The sequence below is a fragment of the Plectropomus leopardus genome, chromosome 12 (assembly GCF_008729295.1).
Source record: "Plectropomus leopardus isolate mb chromosome 12, YSFRI_Pleo_2.0, whole genome shotgun sequence".
Taxonomy (NCBI): domain Eukaryota; kingdom Metazoa; phylum Chordata; class Actinopteri; order Perciformes; family Serranidae; genus Plectropomus; species Plectropomus leopardus.
Genome location: NC_056474.1, coordinates 26,666,902 through 26,688,378, shown reverse-complemented (window position 1 = coordinate 26,688,378; position 21,477 = coordinate 26,666,902). Strand labels below are relative to the sequence as shown.

Here is a 21,477-nt window from a genome sequence, read left to right as displayed (position 1 = left end):
CTCAAATTCACCTACTTGTTATGTTATTTATACATTGCACTAGCAGTATCCCAGACTAAGAATTTATGTAAACTCATCCGATTTGTCGAGTGTTGCCTGTTGCTGAATGATAGTTGAATCATGTTTAGTTTTTTTTTCTTCCCCTCTTGATCCATATTCTCTTTTACAACATTTGTTTATTTTTGTCCGCACCAGACAAAAGAGCTGAAACACCCGACTGAACAATTTGTCTTTTCGACTTGGCATAAGAACTTATTTATAATTGGACTCCATTGCTGTTTGTTGCATGTTGGAGTTGCATATGAAGTGGTATGTGTGTGTGTGTGTGTGTGTGTGTGAGTGTGTGTGTGCGCGTGCGTGCGTGCGTGCGTGTGTGTGTGCATGCGCGCATGTGTTAAGGTGCAGCACTGTCCTCAGCACTGAAAGGAAGCAGAGAAGATCAATAGACAGACAGAAAACTTTAGTTTGGTTCTTCCTTGCTTTCTGTGGTTGTAAACAAAACTTCAACTTTCTCTGAGAGAAAGAGAGAGAGACGCAAGCCAGGAGCAGCTGTTTGTACGTGCCTACCCTCACTAATTTTGACTGAAAATCGTTTGTAAGTCCAAAAATATTAAGTGCTCTGTTTTTGCCTTCAAAAAGCGGCATTTATTCAAGTTTCGCGGTAAAAACTACTTTTTATAAGATTACATTAAACATGACATGAAAACAATATATTTCTATTCACCCAGTCTTCATTTTTACTGAATAACGCTTGAATGCATCATATCGTAACTCAGTACTAGCAGTGACGCAAGGGAAACACTGGCTAATGTTTGCTAAATAAAAACAACCTAATGAGGCTAAAATTGCCATGCCTGACACATCGTCATAAAGCCACAACTTATCATAACACTACTTTAAGAGATTCTTACCATGAGGACAGACAAACTGACCTCATTTACTCCCCATGATTCTGTCTTCTCCTTCAAATGACCTATTTTGGATTCAAAATGGCAATTTTTGCCAAAAGGTGACAAGTGTGCACCTCTGTTATTGGCTGTTTGTTCATGGGGCTTTTGTTTCATGTATGTGGTGAGCGTTACAGACCGCTGTCTGACCCTCCACAGCCTGCAGAGAAGAAAGGGTGGGGTCTATTGGTGAGAGGGTGGCGGCAGGGCGGTGACGGACACCGCACAATGTGAGCTTAAAGCAAAATTCAAGTAAAATTCAAGTGCAATAGCAGGTTTCAACCTTCAGAGGGCATTCTCTATGCATATTCACACACAATATGTAGAATTTTAATACTTTGCACAAAAATTTCAAGATTAGACCTGAATCAATGAACAACACTACCAGTATATATTTTGGTTTTTAACTGAAAAAACTGGTCTGGGGGTTTAGTTCTAGTTTAGTGTTAATGTTACAATTCATTGTTCAGGAGGTTTTTACCAAGGGGCAAATAATCTTTTCTCTCTCCCAAACCAACAGGCCAGGTGATTTAAACAAGTAAAAACACAGAATAAAGCAGTTTCACGTTGTGTCTGCGTTTCCAGGTCATTATAGTCTAAAGAAAACATAGTTAACATATTATAAGCAATTTCTTCCATATATCCCCCTGAATCCTGCACACTTGACCTTTTATTACAATTTACTGAACATCACATGCTCTCGCTTCTTATGTCAACAATTTGAAGATGTCGTAGTAAATGAACACATTTTGGACCAGATGCCGCTGCAATTCCCACACACTGCGCAGTTGTAAAAAGAAACGGTGAGAAGAACAAGAACAATCTCTTTGATTGCTTAGCAACAATCTGAAGGTAAAATGCTATACTGTACAGCATGGTTGACCTTTTTTTTTAAAAGCTGTGTCTATCTATAGCTATCCTTTAGATGAGTCAGCTGTTATTTTATTCGACTCTTTCAGACTACTGTAGGCTGCTGTAAAACTTGGCCTCCGTTCGCTGCAGCATGGTTGTTAAACAGAAGAGGTGTTTGCGTCACCACTTTTCAGCGTCGCAACAATTCCTTTAAGTTCAATTTATGAGCGCATCTGTCAGTTGAAACACACACGCAGCTCTGACTGCCTTTTTCTCCACTATGTGTAACTCCTTTGGTAGTTTATTTTCTACAATAACGTTTGCCTTTTCTCTTTTCCCCTTTGCAATACAGTCTACTTTTTAAACTATGGCGCTGTAATGTAACGGCAGCTTAAATGTATGCAATGCCATAAATTCAAAGCAAAGGAAAACAGTTGGAGACAGCAAAACATTTTCTTCCATTAAAATATTTATGAAGCTATGAAGTGACGTTAATGCCCAGCGCTGGATTAATTTAACAGCCGTCTCATTCTCTAGGTCCATGCACTTAAATGTTAATTTCATCCCCTCCACTCAGCCCCTGTGCTGCATACTTACTCCGAGTCCTGGTTAGAGATGGTGGAGTTGCGGTTCTTGCGAAAGCCAGAGAAAATGGACAACACGCTGCGTCTTTTCTTTCTCCTTAGTGACTGGCCCTGATGGAGGGATGACAACTGACTGAGGGGAGAGAAAGACGAGAAGAGAGAGGATATTGGAAAAGATGACAGAGTAATAGAACAGATGGATACAAACAATAGGATCAGAGTTAGAGGTCATTTTGTTGATTTGCTATTAATGCAATCACCCTTCATCCATTACTGACCAATATATGCAAGTCATTATTGGCTTGTGAATCCCAGTGTTACAGCTAATGAACCATTTGCCAATAACATTTTTTTTTATTCTGAGTGGGCCTGTGCAGATGGTTTTATATATTTGACAGAAGGCGTAGTTTATGCTGCCCCAATGAATCTTTTTCATGCACTGCTGGTGAACTTTAAGCACACACTGTTATGTAGCCTTTTAACAGTTTGGGAACCACAATTTACATGAGGTTTGGGTAGTCACAGCGCAGTTTGAGATGAATATTTTTGAGCCATGATCAGGCTACAATATCAATCAAATCTGTTTTTATTATATGCCCAGAATAAATTAGTTAGAGCACATAGAGCACCTTTAACTTCTCAATGAAGAATGACATCCCAGTATTCAACTTTCGTTTTAGCTCAGTTTTTGGTCTACACCAGCTCTGGAGGGAAATATCTTACATTTTAGCTGCCGAACGCTCAAATATGTTACTGGATAGTATAGTGCTGAATACCTAATGAAACTAGCTGCCTTCTGCTGCTAAAAACAATGCAGACAGGAGCGATTTGTGATCCAAAACAGCAAAGTGGATGTCCCTAAAAACAAGCAATGAGCAATGAGCAATGAGCTATTGCAGAGTTGAGTGATAATTAACTGTTGGTTCATCACCTTCTCACATACAAGTAGACATGTAACCCATTGTTTATACATAAATATTGATTTTAGTGGCTTCAAAGTGACCGCAAAGGTTAAAATCATCTTAACTCCAATATCAAAATACAATGATTTATTGAAATTTGATTACTTTTGCAGTATACTTTCACACCATGTGCCACTGAGGACAAATCCTGGGTCAAAGTGGTTGTATTAATGTAAGGAAGTAGTAGCATTTCTTAAATATATAGTTGCTTTGCCACAGATGTGTATATGTAGACAATGAATGTTGTCTCTAATACACAGAAAATGATTTTTCATGACCACTGTGCACTTTCAAAGGAAAATTAATAAACAGGAGGCTGGACTCTGACAGTAACCAAAATGATTTATCTTATATAATGAATTATGTTCTAGTTATTGAACAAATAGAGCTACAAATGAGGCCTCCATTCAGTACAAATGGAAAGTCTCCACTGCGTCTATGCCAGAGTGCTTTAGGAACATAGTGTTCATTCATCATTGATGCTATTGCTATTGCATGGCATGCAATAACAAAAGCAAAGTAGAGAAGGACATCTAATAGTCCTGTTGCAATACTTGTAAAATAAACTAGAAGGAAAACTCGTTTTATATAGGGCCATATATTGCTATTTTTGACACAGCTGATTGATTAGTGGCCTTTTACTTTGTGCCCAGAGCAGTTTACCCTATAGGAAGACTAAAACTAAAATCATTAACATCTTCATACACGATTAATTTGAGGCATGCAGATACATGTTAAGCAGCCACAAGACTGATATCATTCACTTCAGCCCTATCTGAATGAAATGTATGAAATTATTCTCTCCAATTCAAAACAATGTGAAGGAACACTGATAACATTTCCATTTTACTGATACAGCATTGAAGCACATCGCATTCATCCAAGGGAGAAAAAAACGTCTTCTCTTATAATTATTACTCAGTATCTCATGATTATAACTTACTATCTTGTCATTATGAGGAAACTTTTCATAATTAGGAAATATTTGTGATAATTATGAGAAGACTATCCCATAATTATGACAAAAAAAAACCTGTCACCATTTGAGACGACACACTGGGATGACACGGCCTTTATGCTATTATTTCTTGCTTGGTTTGAGAGACACTGATTCAGTTACTGTCTTCATGGCAATATTAATACTGTATGTCAGTACTGATCAGAAAGTTAAGGTGAAGAACACATCGTGATTTACTTAAACCTGCGTTTACTAACTTGCAGTTGAAATACATTAGTGCATGTGGGGTGGAGCATTGTTTTTTACCTGCTACAAAAGCTCAATCTTTGCAGTTGGCAATGCAATAAAGCATGTAACTTATATTAACTGGTATGGAATTAATTACCTGGACCTTATCACCAACAGGATGCACTGACTAGATTCATTGATTTTAATGCAAAATGTAAAAACAGTGGCAGCCCGCCGCCATTAAAACATCTGCCGCCACAAATAGATTTTCTAGTTTTGGAGCTGGACCATCATTAGGAGTGCTGTTGAAATATATATACTGTTTAATTACGCGTTACACCTCCCGGAGCGCAGAGCATACTCTGGGCACAGATAAAGCAGCAGAACATCAGACACATTGAGAGTAAAAGTTTGCATATACTCACTGTAGCTGCTCCTCATATCCATCAATCAACAGATCAAGAGTTAAAAAAGAACTCATCAATAGCTCTGACACGATCCTGCAAAAACCTCCAAATTTACAGAGGGGACACAGGATGATAAAAAGGGACAGAACCGCATTTCAAAGAAAAAAAAAAACGTCTTTGTTTCGACTGTAAAAGGTACCCTGAGGCATTTTCTTGTAAACAAAAAAGTTACTATTTACATACAGTGGTTCTCACCAGAGCACATTATGTGTTTCATTAGCTGTCTAACAGATGTATTGGACGTATTTCCTTCCTTATAAAACATTTGCAAAGCTAAAAATATAAAATCTGCATGGAGTCCATGTTTGCTAACTTTAATCTTCATCTTCCTTGCCTTTGCTGCCAAACTGCATTTCTTGGCGTGTTACTATTGCCTGTAGCTTCATGTGGCTCCAAACCATTTTCTAGAATGTCTATTGTGCCACTCGTGTGCACATGTGTCCATGTGCATGTGCACAGTTACAAAGAAACTAGTGGACAAAAACTTCACAGGTACCTTTAGGTGCTAAACAAGTGGCGTACAGATAGTTTTTAGGACTTTTTGACTGAAAACAGCTGCCTGCTGCTGCTGTAAAGTAATGAAAGCACTGAGAGTGAACCAAAACAGTTAAGTTGTGAGCCTAAAACCAAGACAGTGAGCTGCAAGATCCTCCATAGAGCTGAAGGAAACTGCAGAATTGTACAATCGTTTGTCTCACATAATTACAGCTCTTGTATGTCTGGTTGGATACGCTCCTTTTAGATGATACAGAATAAAATATTAGGTTTTACTGATCCCCCAGATTTAATGTGGAGTTTTCTTAATGTTTGTGCTTCCACCCTTGAATGTGTGTTGTCCTCAGGGCCCGCTGCAGTAAAGACATATTGACTGCATTTTTTAATAATGGCACAAAAATAAAAAACATTTCTGTAAACTACCTGTCAGGAAGAACTCTCTTGCTGTAGAAATCAGGCAGTCCATCCTCCAGCATATTGACTCCTCCATTCTCTGAGCAATGCTACACACACACACACACACATAACAGGAAAGGGATAGAATAACAGGATAACAATGATCAATCCGCCATGTCGACAAAAAGCTGAAAGGCTGACAATAAGGTATTATCATTTCAAATGGCTGGCTGGCAGAACCAAATCCACTGCCAACAGAAGTCTGTTTGTAAAACAACTCCTCATCACGCTGCCTTAACTGAGTTTGTACCGATTTAGAAAAAGCTTTTTACAAAGTCTCTAAACAAACAAACCGCTAAGTTAGAGGCTGCCCTGCAGCCCCTGGGAGATGGCTGTGCATGATTAACATTTGAGTCACAGAGACACATGCGGCAGCTTCCTACTTTAAAAGGAGCTTATTTTTAGAAAGTGCCACTGGCATGAAAAACAAGATAAATAACAAAGGTTCACACACAGCAGTCAAGAGATAAAAGACATCCCTGAAAACTATACATGTCAGGTTTACCTTTGCACCTCTGCAGCCTTCTGAGCTCTTTTGTGGAAACACATAATTTCATGCTCCAGTCTGAGATAAAACTTTCGGCAGCTAAACATATACAATGGTGCCACTAGCACAATAAAGTCTCTTTACCTTCAGGGGGCCATAAAAACGATCCACATGCTATTTTAAAAAGTTCTAGCCGTGTTAGAAATCAGGTGAGTGCCCAAATGTCTGCTTGCCTTTTAATATTTTAGTCATTTTATTTACTTGCTGTATGATTTGTTTTATGCATTCCTTTTAATTGTGTAATTTTAATTGAGGTGTATCAGGATCATCCTGTATGGCAGTTCTACGCTGATTAATGGTAGAGTAATTGCTCGTCAGAGTTTGCCATCACAAGAAGGTCAAAGGTAAGGGGATTCCTGCCGACTAAGACTCAGAATAAAGTCAAAGGTCACTGCCACACCACTTGTCATTAACTTACAGATTCTGGGGGAGGGTGCCCTGCTCTGTGTCTCCGCGGTGGGCGAGGCCTGACGTGGGTCACATGACGCAAGGGCGAGCCGTTGGTGGGGAGGGTGGACAGGCACTCCCATGATGCCGAGTGGGTAAGAGGTGCAGAGTGCGGTGGAGCAGACGGGGTGGGAGAGGGACTGGGCTCATCACCTAAACCTCCGACGACATGAAATAAAAATAAAGTTTCGTCACATTTTGGCCTCCAGCACACTGCATTTAAACCTGGTTTTAAGGTCTTCTTGATTTCAATTAAACAGACTGAATTTACAATCAAATATGAAATTTCTTCCGTTATATTTTTCTAAACACAAATATGAGAGGACAAATATGAAAAACTTCTATGGGCTTTATTTACATAGCCATGCCACTGTAGCTGCCCTGTTATGCAGAGCATTGATAAAAAGGAGAGGCAACTCTGCTATTCTTAGACCATTAGTGGCGGTGTGGGGCTAAAAGTGGTGAGTTAAGTCTGGCATTATCAGAGCAAAGGCCATGTCAATATCTCGAAAAAGGCTGTCACACAGTCACTATTAGCATAAGCATTAGCACGGGTGAGCAAAGTTAAAGCCAGCTTACATATTGAAAGACACAATCTCTCATTTCATCATGTTAAGTTGATACAGTACTTATCACATATGAAGAGTCAATTGACCATGACCCTGCAATAACTGTAAGTATATCATGCTACATGAGCACTTGAGGGTAATTAGCTGCAAGCTGAGGCTCAGACAACTCACTCAGTCTGGTGGAGACAGGACGAATTCTTCTAGTTCTGGAGCTCCTCTTCTTAATAGCCATTGTGTCCTTCAAGGGAGAGAAATGTGTAATGAGCCATGACTTTATTTCAAACACTATCCAAATATTTCAACACGGATGTTACAACAACACACAAACTAAGCAAGAGGAAAAGGGTAATGTGTTGTTTCAGCATTAATGAAATATCATTACCTTCATTACATTTTGATCTCGCAGCAAAATAGTAAAAATCAAAGATCTCTCTATATCTCCCATGCCTAAAATACAAAGCTACATTTTCCACTTGCTTACTTTGTCCCTTCAATATCCTGAAATCCAACAGTTGTCAATTTGAAGGGTTTATAACAGAGGAAATGGAGGTACAACTGGTGAAAGTATCAGCTGACAAGCAAATTGGCAAAATAAGTTATTTAGTAATTGGGGCAGGGGGAAAAATCAATAAGGCATAGTATTGAATATTTTGCATGGCAATATTGTATCAAAACATAAATGCGAAAGTATTGATTTTCTATATTTATATAAGTTATTCATATTACAAATACAAATCAAACTTTTGGACAAGAATAATGAAATAAGTTGCTTTTCATTCCATTAGATACAAGTTGTTGCAATAAAAATGACTTAAATGAGGTGAACAGACTGAAACTTTATCTTATTAGTTTAAACAGATGTTGGCAATATTTTTCCTTAATTTTCAGTTGAAAAAAAGGTTTTAAATCTCAATATACTGCACAATAATCACAGTACTAAGTATATTGCAAAACATTTTAAAACCTAATAATATTGTATTGTGACCTAAGTATTGTGATCATTTAATATCATGAGACCTCTGGTGATTCCCACCCCTGTTAAGTAATGTTCAATAATTCATTCACATTTGCACCTGTGGAATAAAAAAGGAAACTCACTACTGATTTACCAAGGCATGCACATATTGTCAATATTGTCAATATTGTAACAATATTGTCATATTGTCCTCAGACACTTACTATCCCCAGGTTGACGCCAAAGTCCTCATCAGGAAATTCCAGAGACTCCATAACTCTGGACTGTCTGATAGTGCGCCTTCCCGTCCCAACATCATCCCAACGCTTCGCCTGAGACACCTGTCGCAGCTGATTCAACACACACACATTAGAACACATGCACAAACACTAACACACAAATACACAGTGATGACACCCGAAACCTTCAACACAATCTCAGAGGAGAAGTGTGTCCGCCCTTGTACACAAGGAACTCGCAAACAAAGCAGATGGTACTTTGCTATAGTTTGCATGAAGAATATGAATAAAATACAGTTTCTTGATTATCAAAGCGGAGTGAGGCATGATAGAGGACGAACTGCAGCAAAACAGAGAAGAGAAAATGAGATGTAACGGTGGAGGCAGTGAATGGAATGCAAAACAGAGCAAGGCCGGTGGTGTTATTGCAAGAAGTCTATTTTTGTCTCCTTTTCTACTGGCTTCATCTTAAACAATTCAATTTTATGGAAAGGAGAACCTGCAGGGTCTAATCATGTCCTTAACAGACTCATATCTGGTTGTTATGTTGTTTCTGAGTGCAATATTCTCCTAGAAAAGCTGCTCCATACTTACAACCCTTCATCCTGATATGGTAATGACACACAGCAGCTCAATTATTTTACCTACTTCAATTAAACCGAACATTAAAGATACACAACCTTTTGACAGCATGGGAGATTTCTATCACAAACATTCAAGACATCAGATTTTAATGAGGTCCTCCATGCTACAGAAAGTCTTTCATAAGGTGCCAATAATGAGCTTAATCTGCACTTCATGTCAAATTGCACCACCACTGATCCAGAACTCTCTAAACTGAATCTTAAAAGTAGATGTTATCATTTTGTTAAGTGTTGACTTTGACATTTGAGAGTAATGTAAAAGGATTTCTGGGCTGACTCTACAGAACTCTGTAAAGCTCTGCTCTACGCTGAGGAAACTAGAGGCACGCTGCACATATTTGGCAACATTTTATCAATATTATGTGTACTCTGTAATAAACACAGACTTTTAAAGCAAACATTTATCATTCTGCAACACTTTCAATTCAACTCAATTCAATTCAACAAATTCAATGTGTTCAGTATTGAGATGAATCCATGACTCATCCTACTAAAAAATATTGACTCACAAAATGAAATGAATCATAGTGTCGTTAACAAACAGCACACAAATCAGTAAAAGTACACAATGGTGAATGGGTTTTGTTGAAGTGGCAGTAGGTAACTATTACATAAATTATTCCTCATATAGAGGATATTAAAAGAAATTCCTGATTTTGGATAGTAGCAATAAAAATCTATTGGATTCCAAAGTTTGGAATCCAATAGATTTTCAGACTTCATCTCATTGGTTGGATTGTTTATCCAACCAATGAGATGAAGTCTAAGGCGGAGGGCGTGCCTGCAGCCTGTCAATCACTTCTAACCTACTTCTGGGGATGGAGCTTGGATCAATGTAAGGGTGTCATTCTTAAAGTTGGTTTAAATATCAACACATTTGATGTCTTACCTCCCAAAATGACTTAGAGATCGCAGATTTATGTCAAGCAACTTAAAGGAATAGTTCGATATTTTGGGAAAAACACGTGTTGAGAGTCTTGTTGTCACCATTCCTGTTGACATGCAGCCGTGCATACTCCAAATAAAGTTCCCTGAGGGCTAACTTATGGTCAACATTAGGTACAGAGACAGAGAAGTTGACAGACCATCCCTCCTGTCTGTCCTGTGCGTTCACTTCGTCAAAAATTGTGTGTTTTCCGAAAGGTTATGGATACAGACAAATGGAACAGTACCACCACAGATAGTGGAGGCAGTGTAGCTTAACTTAACCCTTTGGCTTAATTTCTTTCCAAAACGTGAGCAATGAGCAACAAAGGAACAAAGGAAGAAATGACCCATAAATTAGCAAGAAATTAGTGAAAAGTACAAGCAAATTACCTGAAAATTGGTTTAAAAAAAGAAATTAAAAAAAAAAAAAAACAAGGAAATTAACCGGGAAAAAAAAGTGTTGTGAAAATTAGAATAATTTAGTAACATTAATCTCCTCAGCTTTTTTCTTTTTACCCAAGACATTTTCCCAAAATGCTGAACTACTCCTTTAGAAAATCATTTGAAATATCCAAATTTATAGCTGAAATTTGTAAAGTTTTTTAATAATTATAATGTTTAGATCTGCTGTTACAGTAAAGGGTGGTTTAACCTTTTTTCTAATAACATTAGATTTAATATTAATTGGAGACTCCATCATTCTGGTGCATCTGACTGTCTGGACGCTTTGCCTAAGGCCGGAATCAGACTACTGAAGATCTAAAATCCAAACAGATTTTTAAATTGAGCGGCATAAGATTCACAAGGACAAACTTTACAGATGTACCTCTCCGTAATCTCTAACATGCACACACTCAGGCATGGGATGATACGAAAATTTCATGCCACAATTATATCAAAGGAAACAGCTGTAAACAAAACAGAGACTGACATGGTGCAGCAACCTGCTGTAATGTTCACTATGCTTCGCTTTAAGAAAAAAGCAAAAGCATAAGGCTAAACAACTCTGGCTAGATAATGTGAGCCTCAAGGGCTCGAGTGTTTACTGTTTGGCAACACCGTCAGCTGCTCCCGTCTCCTAGTCGACTTATGTCACTTATTGGCTTTTGTGAAAGTACTGATGTAATCATAATCTACCAGACTTTAAATCCACATTGAACATATCTGAAATTATCAGGGCCGCCCCGATGAGGCCTGTGAGCAGTTCAGGAGGTTTAAGAATGTATCTGTAAAGCTCTCACATTACCAGATAATCTGGGTTTACCATTAGATCAGATCCCCCCTCTGATTGTCAGGAGGGGTGAATCAAGAATAAATCAGCCCAAACACTTCTGTAGTCTGAGCCGAGCCTAAATCATCTTTGCTATGAAGTTATCGATTTCAGCTTTAAAGACGAATACATTTTGTTCCTACATTTCTACAAAGAAGTCATGCAGAAAAGGGGTATTACCAGTACCAGGGTTTTATGGGTTGTGTACAGCTCTTGTAGAATCTGATCCACGATGGAGTTGGTCAGATAGGAGACCACAGACAGCTTCACCTCCCTGAAAAGAGGAGAGTGGAGGAAAACAGAATAATAAAATCAGTATCTTAGCTGAATTCTTGGCTTGGCTTGTTTCACCAGCTCTCCTTCTTACTCGAGGGCTCTATTGATATCCTCAGCTGCTCTCTCCAAGAGCGCGTTGCGGATGGCGGAGCGAGGGATCGAAACTTGTTCGGAGATGGACGAGAGAGGCGGGTTGAGTCTCTCGGCCGCTGAGCAGGACATTGGACACAACTCGCGGCACAGAGACACCATAGAGTCCACCACCACCTGGACACAGTTAACCCAACATGCATCACTACATTGCTTACATGTTTAATACATTCTCAATAAATACACATCGATATCTCCATAGCATTTAATTTTTCATGCACTGTGTTTCTTTATCTGTTCACTTAGATTTTCATCCAGCTCCTTAACTTCGACTTGTCTTTATCTTTTATTTATGTGCATTGCAGCAATCCATTCATCCATGTATCAGCCACCAACTCTTCAGATGATCTGTTCATCCTCTTCAAGATTTAACTTTACCAGCTCACACCACAGCTGTGCATGAGCTGAGTTTTTGCATTTTAACTGATCTTGACCTTTGAAAATTAGAAATGTAGCCTTGTGCATGAGAGCAAAATTAGAAAGCACAAACAGAAATCTGAATTATGCTCAAGAAAGTTTCAAATTCAATAGAAAGTACCCCAGATTCCTCCTCGGGGTGCGCTGCTTTTTTATCATTCCACTGCTACTGAATCCCAATGGGAACAGAACTGAACCAAAAAAATGTTAAACTGTTTCTTCCCTGTGAATTTCAATGCTACATTTCTTTTGAAGTCAGCATACCTGCACCACACACACAGTCGCACGCCATTAATGGGCAATTTAAATGCAACTAGTCCAGAGCTCAACTTCTGTTTAAAATACGGATGCATCGGGGGAACGGCTGTTGTCTGCGATTACGGCTGCAGTTCCACTCCCATCGTACCTGCAGCTCTTTGTCGGCAGCTTTAGCCAGCTCTCCAGCCAGAGTGTCCAGCCGCTGTTTGACGGGGCCATCCACAGACAACACATGGGCCAACTCACACAGTGAGGGATACAGCTGAAACACACACAAACAGCAGGACAAAGAAAATGTTTTAAATGAATATGAAAATAAAGCATTAAGCACAATCTCGCCTTTTTCAAAAGTCATTTTGAGCCGTGTATTATACTGTTTGATTATTATAATTAAGGTGTAAATAGTAATAACTACTGTAAAACTCCATATATAAGCCTAGTCCCTAATTAAATAGCTAGTCCCTTATACTAGCCCAGTATGGCGACACATTCTGTCACAATTAGAGGCGCGGTGTCGTTGCCATGCAGTTCATTCTTATAGAGGTTGTTTGGATGTATAAAACTGGGTTGTTGGCTACCTGCTGGAGTTATTGAAATATTATCTTTTTCAAGCAATTTCTCAGGGTTTTTTTGGTTGTTTGTTTGTTTGTTTTTGGCAAATTTTCAGGTAATTTTCTGTACTTGAGTCATTTCTTCCTTTGTTGCTCATTACCATCTTCCTTTTTTTTAAATAAATAAATAAAGCAAATTTGCCCAGGTTTCAAAGTGTTAAATAAATAATTTGATTGTATTTCCATCTTTGCTGAGCAACAGTTTTGTGTGAATGAAAGTAAAAGCCCGCCCCATATAGATGCCTGTCCCAAATATAAGCCTCTTGAGGTGAATGATTTAAGACAATAATAGCCCGGACTATTAATTGAAGTTTTACAGTAACTTTAACTACATTTTATGAAAAATCAGCATATTCTAAAAGCTGATTGTATTACTGTGGACCAAATTACTGATTTTCATTCATATATTATTTTCATTTAAAAGCCATTAAAAAAACCCAGTCTACATTTGCAGGTTGGGATTTTTTTTTCATGTAAATACTGTTACTTACTGTTGGTTTATTCTTGCCAAGAGCTTTTAGAAATGTCACTAATTGCTGTTCTTTCTTTAGCTTAATTTCATTATCTTTTTTCTTGGTTTAGACGCTGGGTTTTAATCCTGTTTGGCTCTGTTTGATCACAGAGAAAAACAGCTCTGAACAGGGAGCAGTGCTCCACCTGGCTGTCTCCTTTGATGTGTGATTGACAGTCATTAGCCTAATTAGAGTTGACAGGAGGCGAGTTTTCTGCTTCTGTGAAGTGCTGGACAGTGCAGGACTGTTACAGGTGAAACGTGTACATTTGGAGCATTGATTTCTCGCGAGAAAACTTCAGAAACCTCCATGGAGCTTTAATCCAAGTGACAAAGACAAACAATATGTGCGTGCATCATCAGTTTCTAACAGAAGTGGATGCAAAACAAACTGAAATCAGGAGGTGGTGCAGCAGCTCCTTCTGGAACTTTGTGAAGCTTAGAAATTTTCTAATTAGTTTTTTCTAATTAACAATGAAATAGCAGCAATTTTTATTTGTTACGTCCCCATGTTTTACACTCGGCTGTTGAGAGCACTTGTAACATTAAACACTCCACTGTCGCACCAGCACACATGCAACAGAGTGCAATATGGAATTAGTTGTTTTGTTTTTTGGGGGCCGGGGGGTTTTAGTGTGGTTTAGTGGGTCTGTGTACTGATACTCACGTGTATTGATACTCTGTCAGTATTCAGCACAAACAAACTTTTCATTCGTTGGGTTGACCTTTATAAAGCTTCCATGTTCTGGTTATTGATGGCTCATCCTGGTCCAATATACAGTTTATGACACTTCTTTGTTACTGTATCTTTATAGTGTGCCATGTGCCAGTGTTGCCATAGCAACCTATGCCAGGTGGGTTTGTAGTTTGCACAGTTGTCCTTAATTCTATTTTAATCTTACTCAAACTGTTATACCGGCTTGGCCCCTGGACAGTTGCAATCGCTGATGATTAATTTTTATCTGATGTCTTCGGTGATTTCAATTGCTTTGCCAAGTTTGTCACATGTTCCTACAAACTGTTAAAAGTACTGCCTGATTGCTTATTTGTTAATCTTTATTTATGACTATCCAACCAGACACAACCTGGCAACCTAAAATTTGTTTCATTTTCTTATAACTGATGTGTAAAGTATTAGTAAATTATTAATTCACCATTAATGAAACAATGTGTTGAGGGGTATTAACCCTATATGAAGGGTGCCTTATCTTAAAGTGTGAAGTCATAATCTGCCAAATAACTGGCCTACAATACTTTCCACTGAAATGCAGTGAAGTATAAAGTAGCTTACAGTGTTTACAGTGAAAACACACAAATAGATTACAAGTACCTATAAATATTGAACCTACATTAATACATTTGTTTTTGGCCATTTTGGCGCACCAACAACTAGGGGTGGGGAGGGGGGTGGGGGGGCTAAAACTCTCCTTTTAGCCTCATTTTTGGTCTCTCCAGCTCTTGAGGAAAACCTATGTCTCTTTAGCCGCTAGATGCTCCACTGTGTTCATTAGATAGCTGCTAACATTTTCTGTCTGCTGTTTGATGATGGGCATCCAGTGAATTTTCAAGAGCTTTTTTATTCTAAAAGGCTAGACATCTGAGTAGACACACTGTAGTGCACTTCTTTCTAGTGTATGCATCACACATCCTTTGGCTTTATGAAAATGATTACAGTTTAAAGGTCACACACAAACACAAAATATAGTGGTAATGTCCTCACAGCTCTCGAGTCCCTGGCTTCTTTGAGGATTTGTCTGGCCGTCTGGACCTCCTCTCCTTCCTCACAGCCTTTCAGGACACAAACCTGCTGCTGCACCCGCACACACAGACGCTCCATCACCTACACACATAAAACATAGAAAAAAAACACATGAATGCATGTAATCGTAAAGTAACATGTCAGTAGAATACACATCAAAATAAAAAAATCTTGACTTGTTCACGCACCTGTTCGGCAGTGCTGGTGACGAGGCCTTGGTGCAGCCTGAGAGCCTGCTTCTGAGAGAAACGCTGAGTCTGGTTGTTCCTAAGCAGGGCACGCTGGATCTGTCACACGCACACACAGAAAACAAACAAGGAGAGAGGGGAGTGGAGATGACAGGTGTTTACAAAGCACAGTGTGCAGGAGACAGGAGACAAGTCCATTTGCATGGTAATAAGGAGACTGGAGAGAGAGTTCTGATCCCCAGAAATAAACGGGATGCCTTTGATTTATTTTCTTGACTCAGCAGGTGGAAGTGTTCACTGCTTAATCATATTATGTAAAGAAAGATAGAATCGGAGGTGGTTCTTCAAGGACTTAGGAGCTGCACAGACAATGTGCAGACAAACAAGGACCCTAACCCAAATAAAGCTTCAAACACTCCGTATGCACACTTAAGATAACAGCTAGAAAATTATCTATGCAGCTGCTTCCACAGCAGAACTATTTTTGTAGCTGGAAAGATCCTACAGTCAAAATAACGTCATGTAAAAATAAAGTTAGATTTGTTTTTTTCCAGTGGGTTTTTTTTTTTGGAGATGTATCAGAAATGCTCCTTTAGCCTCCAAACCTCTGGGGAGGCGAGATGCTATGTGTGACTGACTGACAGCTGAGCTGCCGGGGATATGGAGTCTGACATGCAACGTAAACAGACTTGCTCTGTTAACTGCAGCTTACAAGCCAAGTGACAAACAGCATTTAGTTAGCACTCATGTTGACAAAAATGACCACACTGTTCACTATCTAAAATGACAAATGTTTATATTTAGCCAGTCTAGCAATGTTAGCGAGCCCACCTTTCTCTGATGGATATTCAGATCTGGATTTTAAAAAGCCATGATGCAAGATAAGAAATGCATCAAGGCAAAAAGAAACACTAAAGCTGAAATAGCTAATGTTTGTTGTCTATATGCAGTCTTTGTCTCTTTTGTTGTCTTTGTCGTAGGCTGCTGTCTGGCTGTCAGTAAATGTCTCTGTCACGCCAATAAGAGGAGGTTACTGCTTTATGCAAATGCTGCTTGAAATAGAATGTTTTGATTGGCTTCATGAAGAGAACATCTCGGAAGACACAGCCAGAGAACGGCACGTAGGCACACACATGAACAGACGCGGCGCCTCCGTGATCAAAAAATAAAATGTGAATGGGCACTGACACCGGAGAACATCGATATTCGGAGCACATCCATGTGTTGTGGCAAGAAAAGCAGCATGATCTGTGAAAGAGATCCATCACCTTCCAGAGTGAGTTTTTAAGTAACAAAATGCACTCTGGTTAAATATTTAAGTCTTTACACTAGTTACCTGTTAGTTTTTGTATTGGTTTTAAATGTATTGTATAGTTTTATGTAAAGCACTGCATGTGCACCGGACAACCACTCAGAATGCTTTTAGTTTATGAACTAGGAAAGTCCCTCAGATCCTCCAGTTCTTTTCTTTTTCACTGTTCTACAAAGCAGAACAAAAACATTTGGTGATGCTGCTTTCAGCCATTACACTTCAAGCCACTGAACAGCCCTCCAGAGGATCCGAGAGGAGCTGAAAATATGAATAGTTTTAAACATAAACTAAAAAACAAAAACTATTTTGTCTTGCTTTTATGTGATGTTTTATAACTTTAATATTTCATATTTATACTTGTTCTATTATCATCCCTACCTTTTTACTCTTTTTTTTTACTATAACAACATTATTGCTCGTCATCATTATCTATATCTTAATTAAAGCTGCCAGCGTTAACGTGTCAATTGTGATGCCATTAAGGACCACATATAAGGTGCAATTTTTTTTATTATAAGGTTAATTGCTGGCTGAAATTCCTGTCTTAAAGAGCCTGTACCATGCTGAATTTTAAGGATACAGTGATTATACTGGTATCATATAAAACTAGAAGACCTGAGGAATCCAGTGGTACCATCTCATGCCAGCATCTCAAAGAGAAGGTCAAATAACGCTCAAAAGTTAGGATGAATTTTGACAATGAAAAAATGGCACAAAAATTGGTTCTGCGGGTATCCATGAGCTTCCCACAGAGCCCACTTATGCTAGTCCCATGCAGTTTTGTTTTTTTTTACATTCATTTGGTTACTAATTAAGTCAACTGATTTGAACTGTTTTGAAATGCAAAATAATGGAATTGAAAACATACGATTAAAAAAATGTGATTAACTGCAATTCACTATTCAAATTCTGTAATTGAGATTTTAAAAAATAATCATCTGACAGCCCTAATTTTAATCAATTTGACTGTAATTAAGACTTTTTTACATAGAGAACTAGAATTACAGCCTCATGCTTGTATACCTCTGCAAACCAGTCAAGTTACAGTTTACATCCAATTTAGTGTCAGACCAAATGTCTCTTCTGTTCCCGGTCTGAGTTGTGATGTTGAATAACGGCCAGAAAACTGTTTGTGCAACATTGTGATGTCAATGAAGTTTACCTTTTTGATATAAAATGGCATCACTTCATTTTACTCTATTAGACAATTGTGTGTATTTTTTGTCATACCATATGGATTCTTGAATTTTGGCCAAAAGCATGTTTTGTGAGGTCACAATGACCTTGACCTCTGACCACCAAATTCTAATGAAATTATTGTTGAGTCCAAGTGGACGTTTGGAAGAAATCCTCTCAAGATGTCCTTAAAATATTGCAGTCATCAGAATGGCAGGTATGTTACCTTTAATATGGAGATGGCATAAACTGAACTACTATAACAGTTTATGTTCAGGCATTTGTCTGCATTCACTTGGTTTGATATGTAACCCAAATATTTAGAGGGCATTAAAAAGTTATTGGCTTTCTGTATGGCACATATCCCACAACAGCAATATCAAAGCTTTATATATTTAATCTTCACTTCTACTGCACAAGCTAATTAAACTCATTCATCAAACCCATGAATCATCATCCTAATTGTCAGATAATGCTATTAACAATTTGCATTTTTATAACATGATGTAGCAAATTTAGACATCGAAAACTGAAGGCACAGAGCCGTGCTCACCTTGGTCAGGGCTTGGTCCGTCTTCTCTGGGGCGCTGCGGTACGCCTGAGTGACATCACTGAGGGGGAGGGGCATGTACTGAAGGGTAAAGTTGCTGTTAAGTGGAGAGGAAAGAAAGAAAAGACAATATTACCCTTGCAAGAATAAACAGGAAGAATTGTGACGTTAACAAGAACAAACAGGAAACACCCAGGGCACTTTTAACACTTGTCTCCAACTCCTTCATACGCAAATGCACCCACACTCACTTGTACATGCATAAACACAAACTTCACACCCACACACTGTGAAAAAAATGACAGTTTGACTGGCGTGCACGTCAGACGACTGATGAAACGCTGTGTAATAGTAAACATTGTACAGAGATGGTTATCCGCCTTTCATGTGTGTGTGTGTGTGTGTGTGTGTGTGTGTGTGATCCGTTTTATGTGTGTATCTCCTCTTCAAACTTTTTTCTTTTTTTTTTTTTTTTTTTTTGGTGTGTGTGTTCTGTTCCTCTTACTGCTCCAACGCCCTCGCCACATCTTGGAAGCCTGTCGCTGTGGTGTTGTTGCGATCCCACGTCACACTCCTGAGAGGGATCAAACCGGCAGGAAATAGGGGGAGACAGGCACAGAGAAGAAGGAGAAGATCAGTCATTTTCTAATGCTCCTAAAACACACACGCGCGCACACAATCACACACACAGGGGCATAATATCACAGCATACTTATCTGACCACGCAGCTGCACAAACACATCACAGAAGGATTAGCAAGACATTTGTCAGGACTTTCTTTTTTGCTGCATGCACAGAACGAGTCCATATCACAACATTAAGAATGCATGAACAACTGCCATGCAACTAATGAGCTTCTGTGCAGATTCTCCACCTACACTCCGCACTGTCTAACTCCTGTTTTTAATATATCAGTCATTTTCAGCCCCTCTTCCCTTTCATCCATCTTCCTCCTCCTCCATCTCCATCTCTCCTTCCCTCGACTCACTCTGCCCTAGAAATTCAATCAGCTAAGCCCAAATCTCACTCCTTGGGTGGTCTCCCTCTCCGCTCCCTTCATAACTTTCCCCCTCTCTAGTCCATATCCAACCGTTTCCCCCCCATCCTAATACTTCCATCCTACCCCCTGTCTCGCTTCTGTCCTCCTTTCCTGTCATTCCTTCTGCCTATCTCAGAGCTTCCATCTGCTCCTTACATTCCAAAAACACACACCTCTTCACTCAGTTTCTTCTTTTCTTTTACTTAAGGGAGGTGCAATACATTGTATGCCTGAAGGCCATATCCCCTCCCTCCGCCGATTCTCCTCGCTATCCCTCCAAGTCTTCAGTCTTACCTTCTTATCTCCTACATGGTTCATGTTTCCCCCCTCTATCTTTGAAGCACTGCACTGAACTCGCTGTTCTGCCTCCGAGCAACCTCACTATATCCTCTCCTCAAACCATACCTAACATATTAATTTTCTCTGACCCTATTCTTTCATCTGTCCTCCTCTTTTTTTTTCTCCTCCTCTGTAATGGTGCACTCTGATCTGCAGGGAAATCCGCCTTTTTTCTTAGACACACACACACCTGAGTGTGGTGTTGATCTGCAGTGCTTTGCTGAGCATCTTGGCCCCGGAGTCCTCCAGGAGGTTGCCGCTCAGGTCTACCTTCCGTAGGCAGGCGTTGGAGCCCAGAGCGTTGACCAGCACCGTGCCCCGCTGGCGAAGCCTCGAGTCAGCCAGCGAGAGAGACTGCAGGGCCTAGGGGAGGCAGGAGGAGACAGCATGGGGGGAAATAAAAAATGGAAGATGGTGTGTATAATAAGTCCCAGGAGTGAAATAAATGTGAGTAGTAATATTTATGTTAAAGGTTTTTTGGAGGATGGACTCATTAAGTGATGAAAACAGACAAAATCATACATGTATTTCAGGTAGAGTGCAGAAGAGTGTAAGTGTTGAAATGATTCTTATAAAACTTAAAACCTGTTGTTCATCCATGTTCTTGTCAGTAATACATGAACCTGGATGTAAATTAGCTTTTCAAAGCACCTTTTTCCGCTCAAAGCCTCTGTAGTTGAATCATTTATTGTTTTTCTTCTTGCTTAGAGAGGCCCAGTGCATGATAATCTTTTATCAGAAGAACATTCTGAGCAGTGCTTTATGCGTTAAGACAACTTTTGAGTATAAAGTTTGTTTTCTAAATATTTTTGGAAATCATTTCAGTTTTAAAATTAGTTTTAAGGTCTAGCATGTAGGATTTTGTGGCATTGAGCAGTGAGCACTGAAATATCTCCCATGTGCCAAGTGAGTAGGAGAACTAAGGTGGTCCTATTTAGAGCAAGTCTTTGATTTGTCCATTCTGGCCTACTGTAGAAAAACATGGCGGACTCTGTGGAAGAGGACCTGCTCCGTTTGCACGTATAAACAGATCATTCTAAGATTACAGAAACACCATGATTGTTAGTTTTTAAGTGGTTATACACTAATGACAACATAGCTATGAATATAATATTTAATTTCTGCCCATATTTCTGCCTAAATGCTACACACTGGACACACCACCAAGTCATTTTTTTAGATTGGGTACTTTTTAATTAAAAATTCCAGTGTCCAATCATATTTTTGAATTTCTGAAAATATTTTGGATAGGAACCAAGATAGTCATCACCTTTCCCATTACTAAGTTCTTATGGAAAAGGAAATTTGCTAAATTTAAAACAATAGTTTGAAGATTGGAAAAAA

At 39.0% G+C, this 21,477-nt stretch overlaps 1 protein-coding gene across 1 annotated transcript in view; it reads right to left on the bottom strand.

Annotated features, from left to right (window-relative positions):
• Positions 1-21,477, bottom strand: part of carmil3 (capping protein regulator and myosin 1 linker 3) — a 106,792-nt gene that overhangs the window by 9,914 nt on the left and 75,401 nt on the right. The window contains 13 exon segments of the mRNA XM_042496966.1: positions 2,397-2,516; positions 5,917-5,996; positions 6,915-7,102; positions 7,684-7,750; positions 8,692-8,817; positions 11,734-11,821; positions 11,915-12,090; positions 12,797-12,910; positions 15,491-15,610; positions 15,718-15,816; positions 18,759-18,852; positions 19,261-19,329; positions 20,324-20,496. Coding sequence (XP_042352900.1) covers positions 2,397-2,516; positions 5,917-5,996; positions 6,915-7,102; positions 7,684-7,750; positions 8,692-8,817; positions 11,734-11,821; positions 11,915-12,090; positions 12,797-12,910; positions 15,491-15,610; positions 15,718-15,816; positions 18,759-18,852; positions 19,261-19,329; positions 20,324-20,496 — 1,514 coding nt within the window.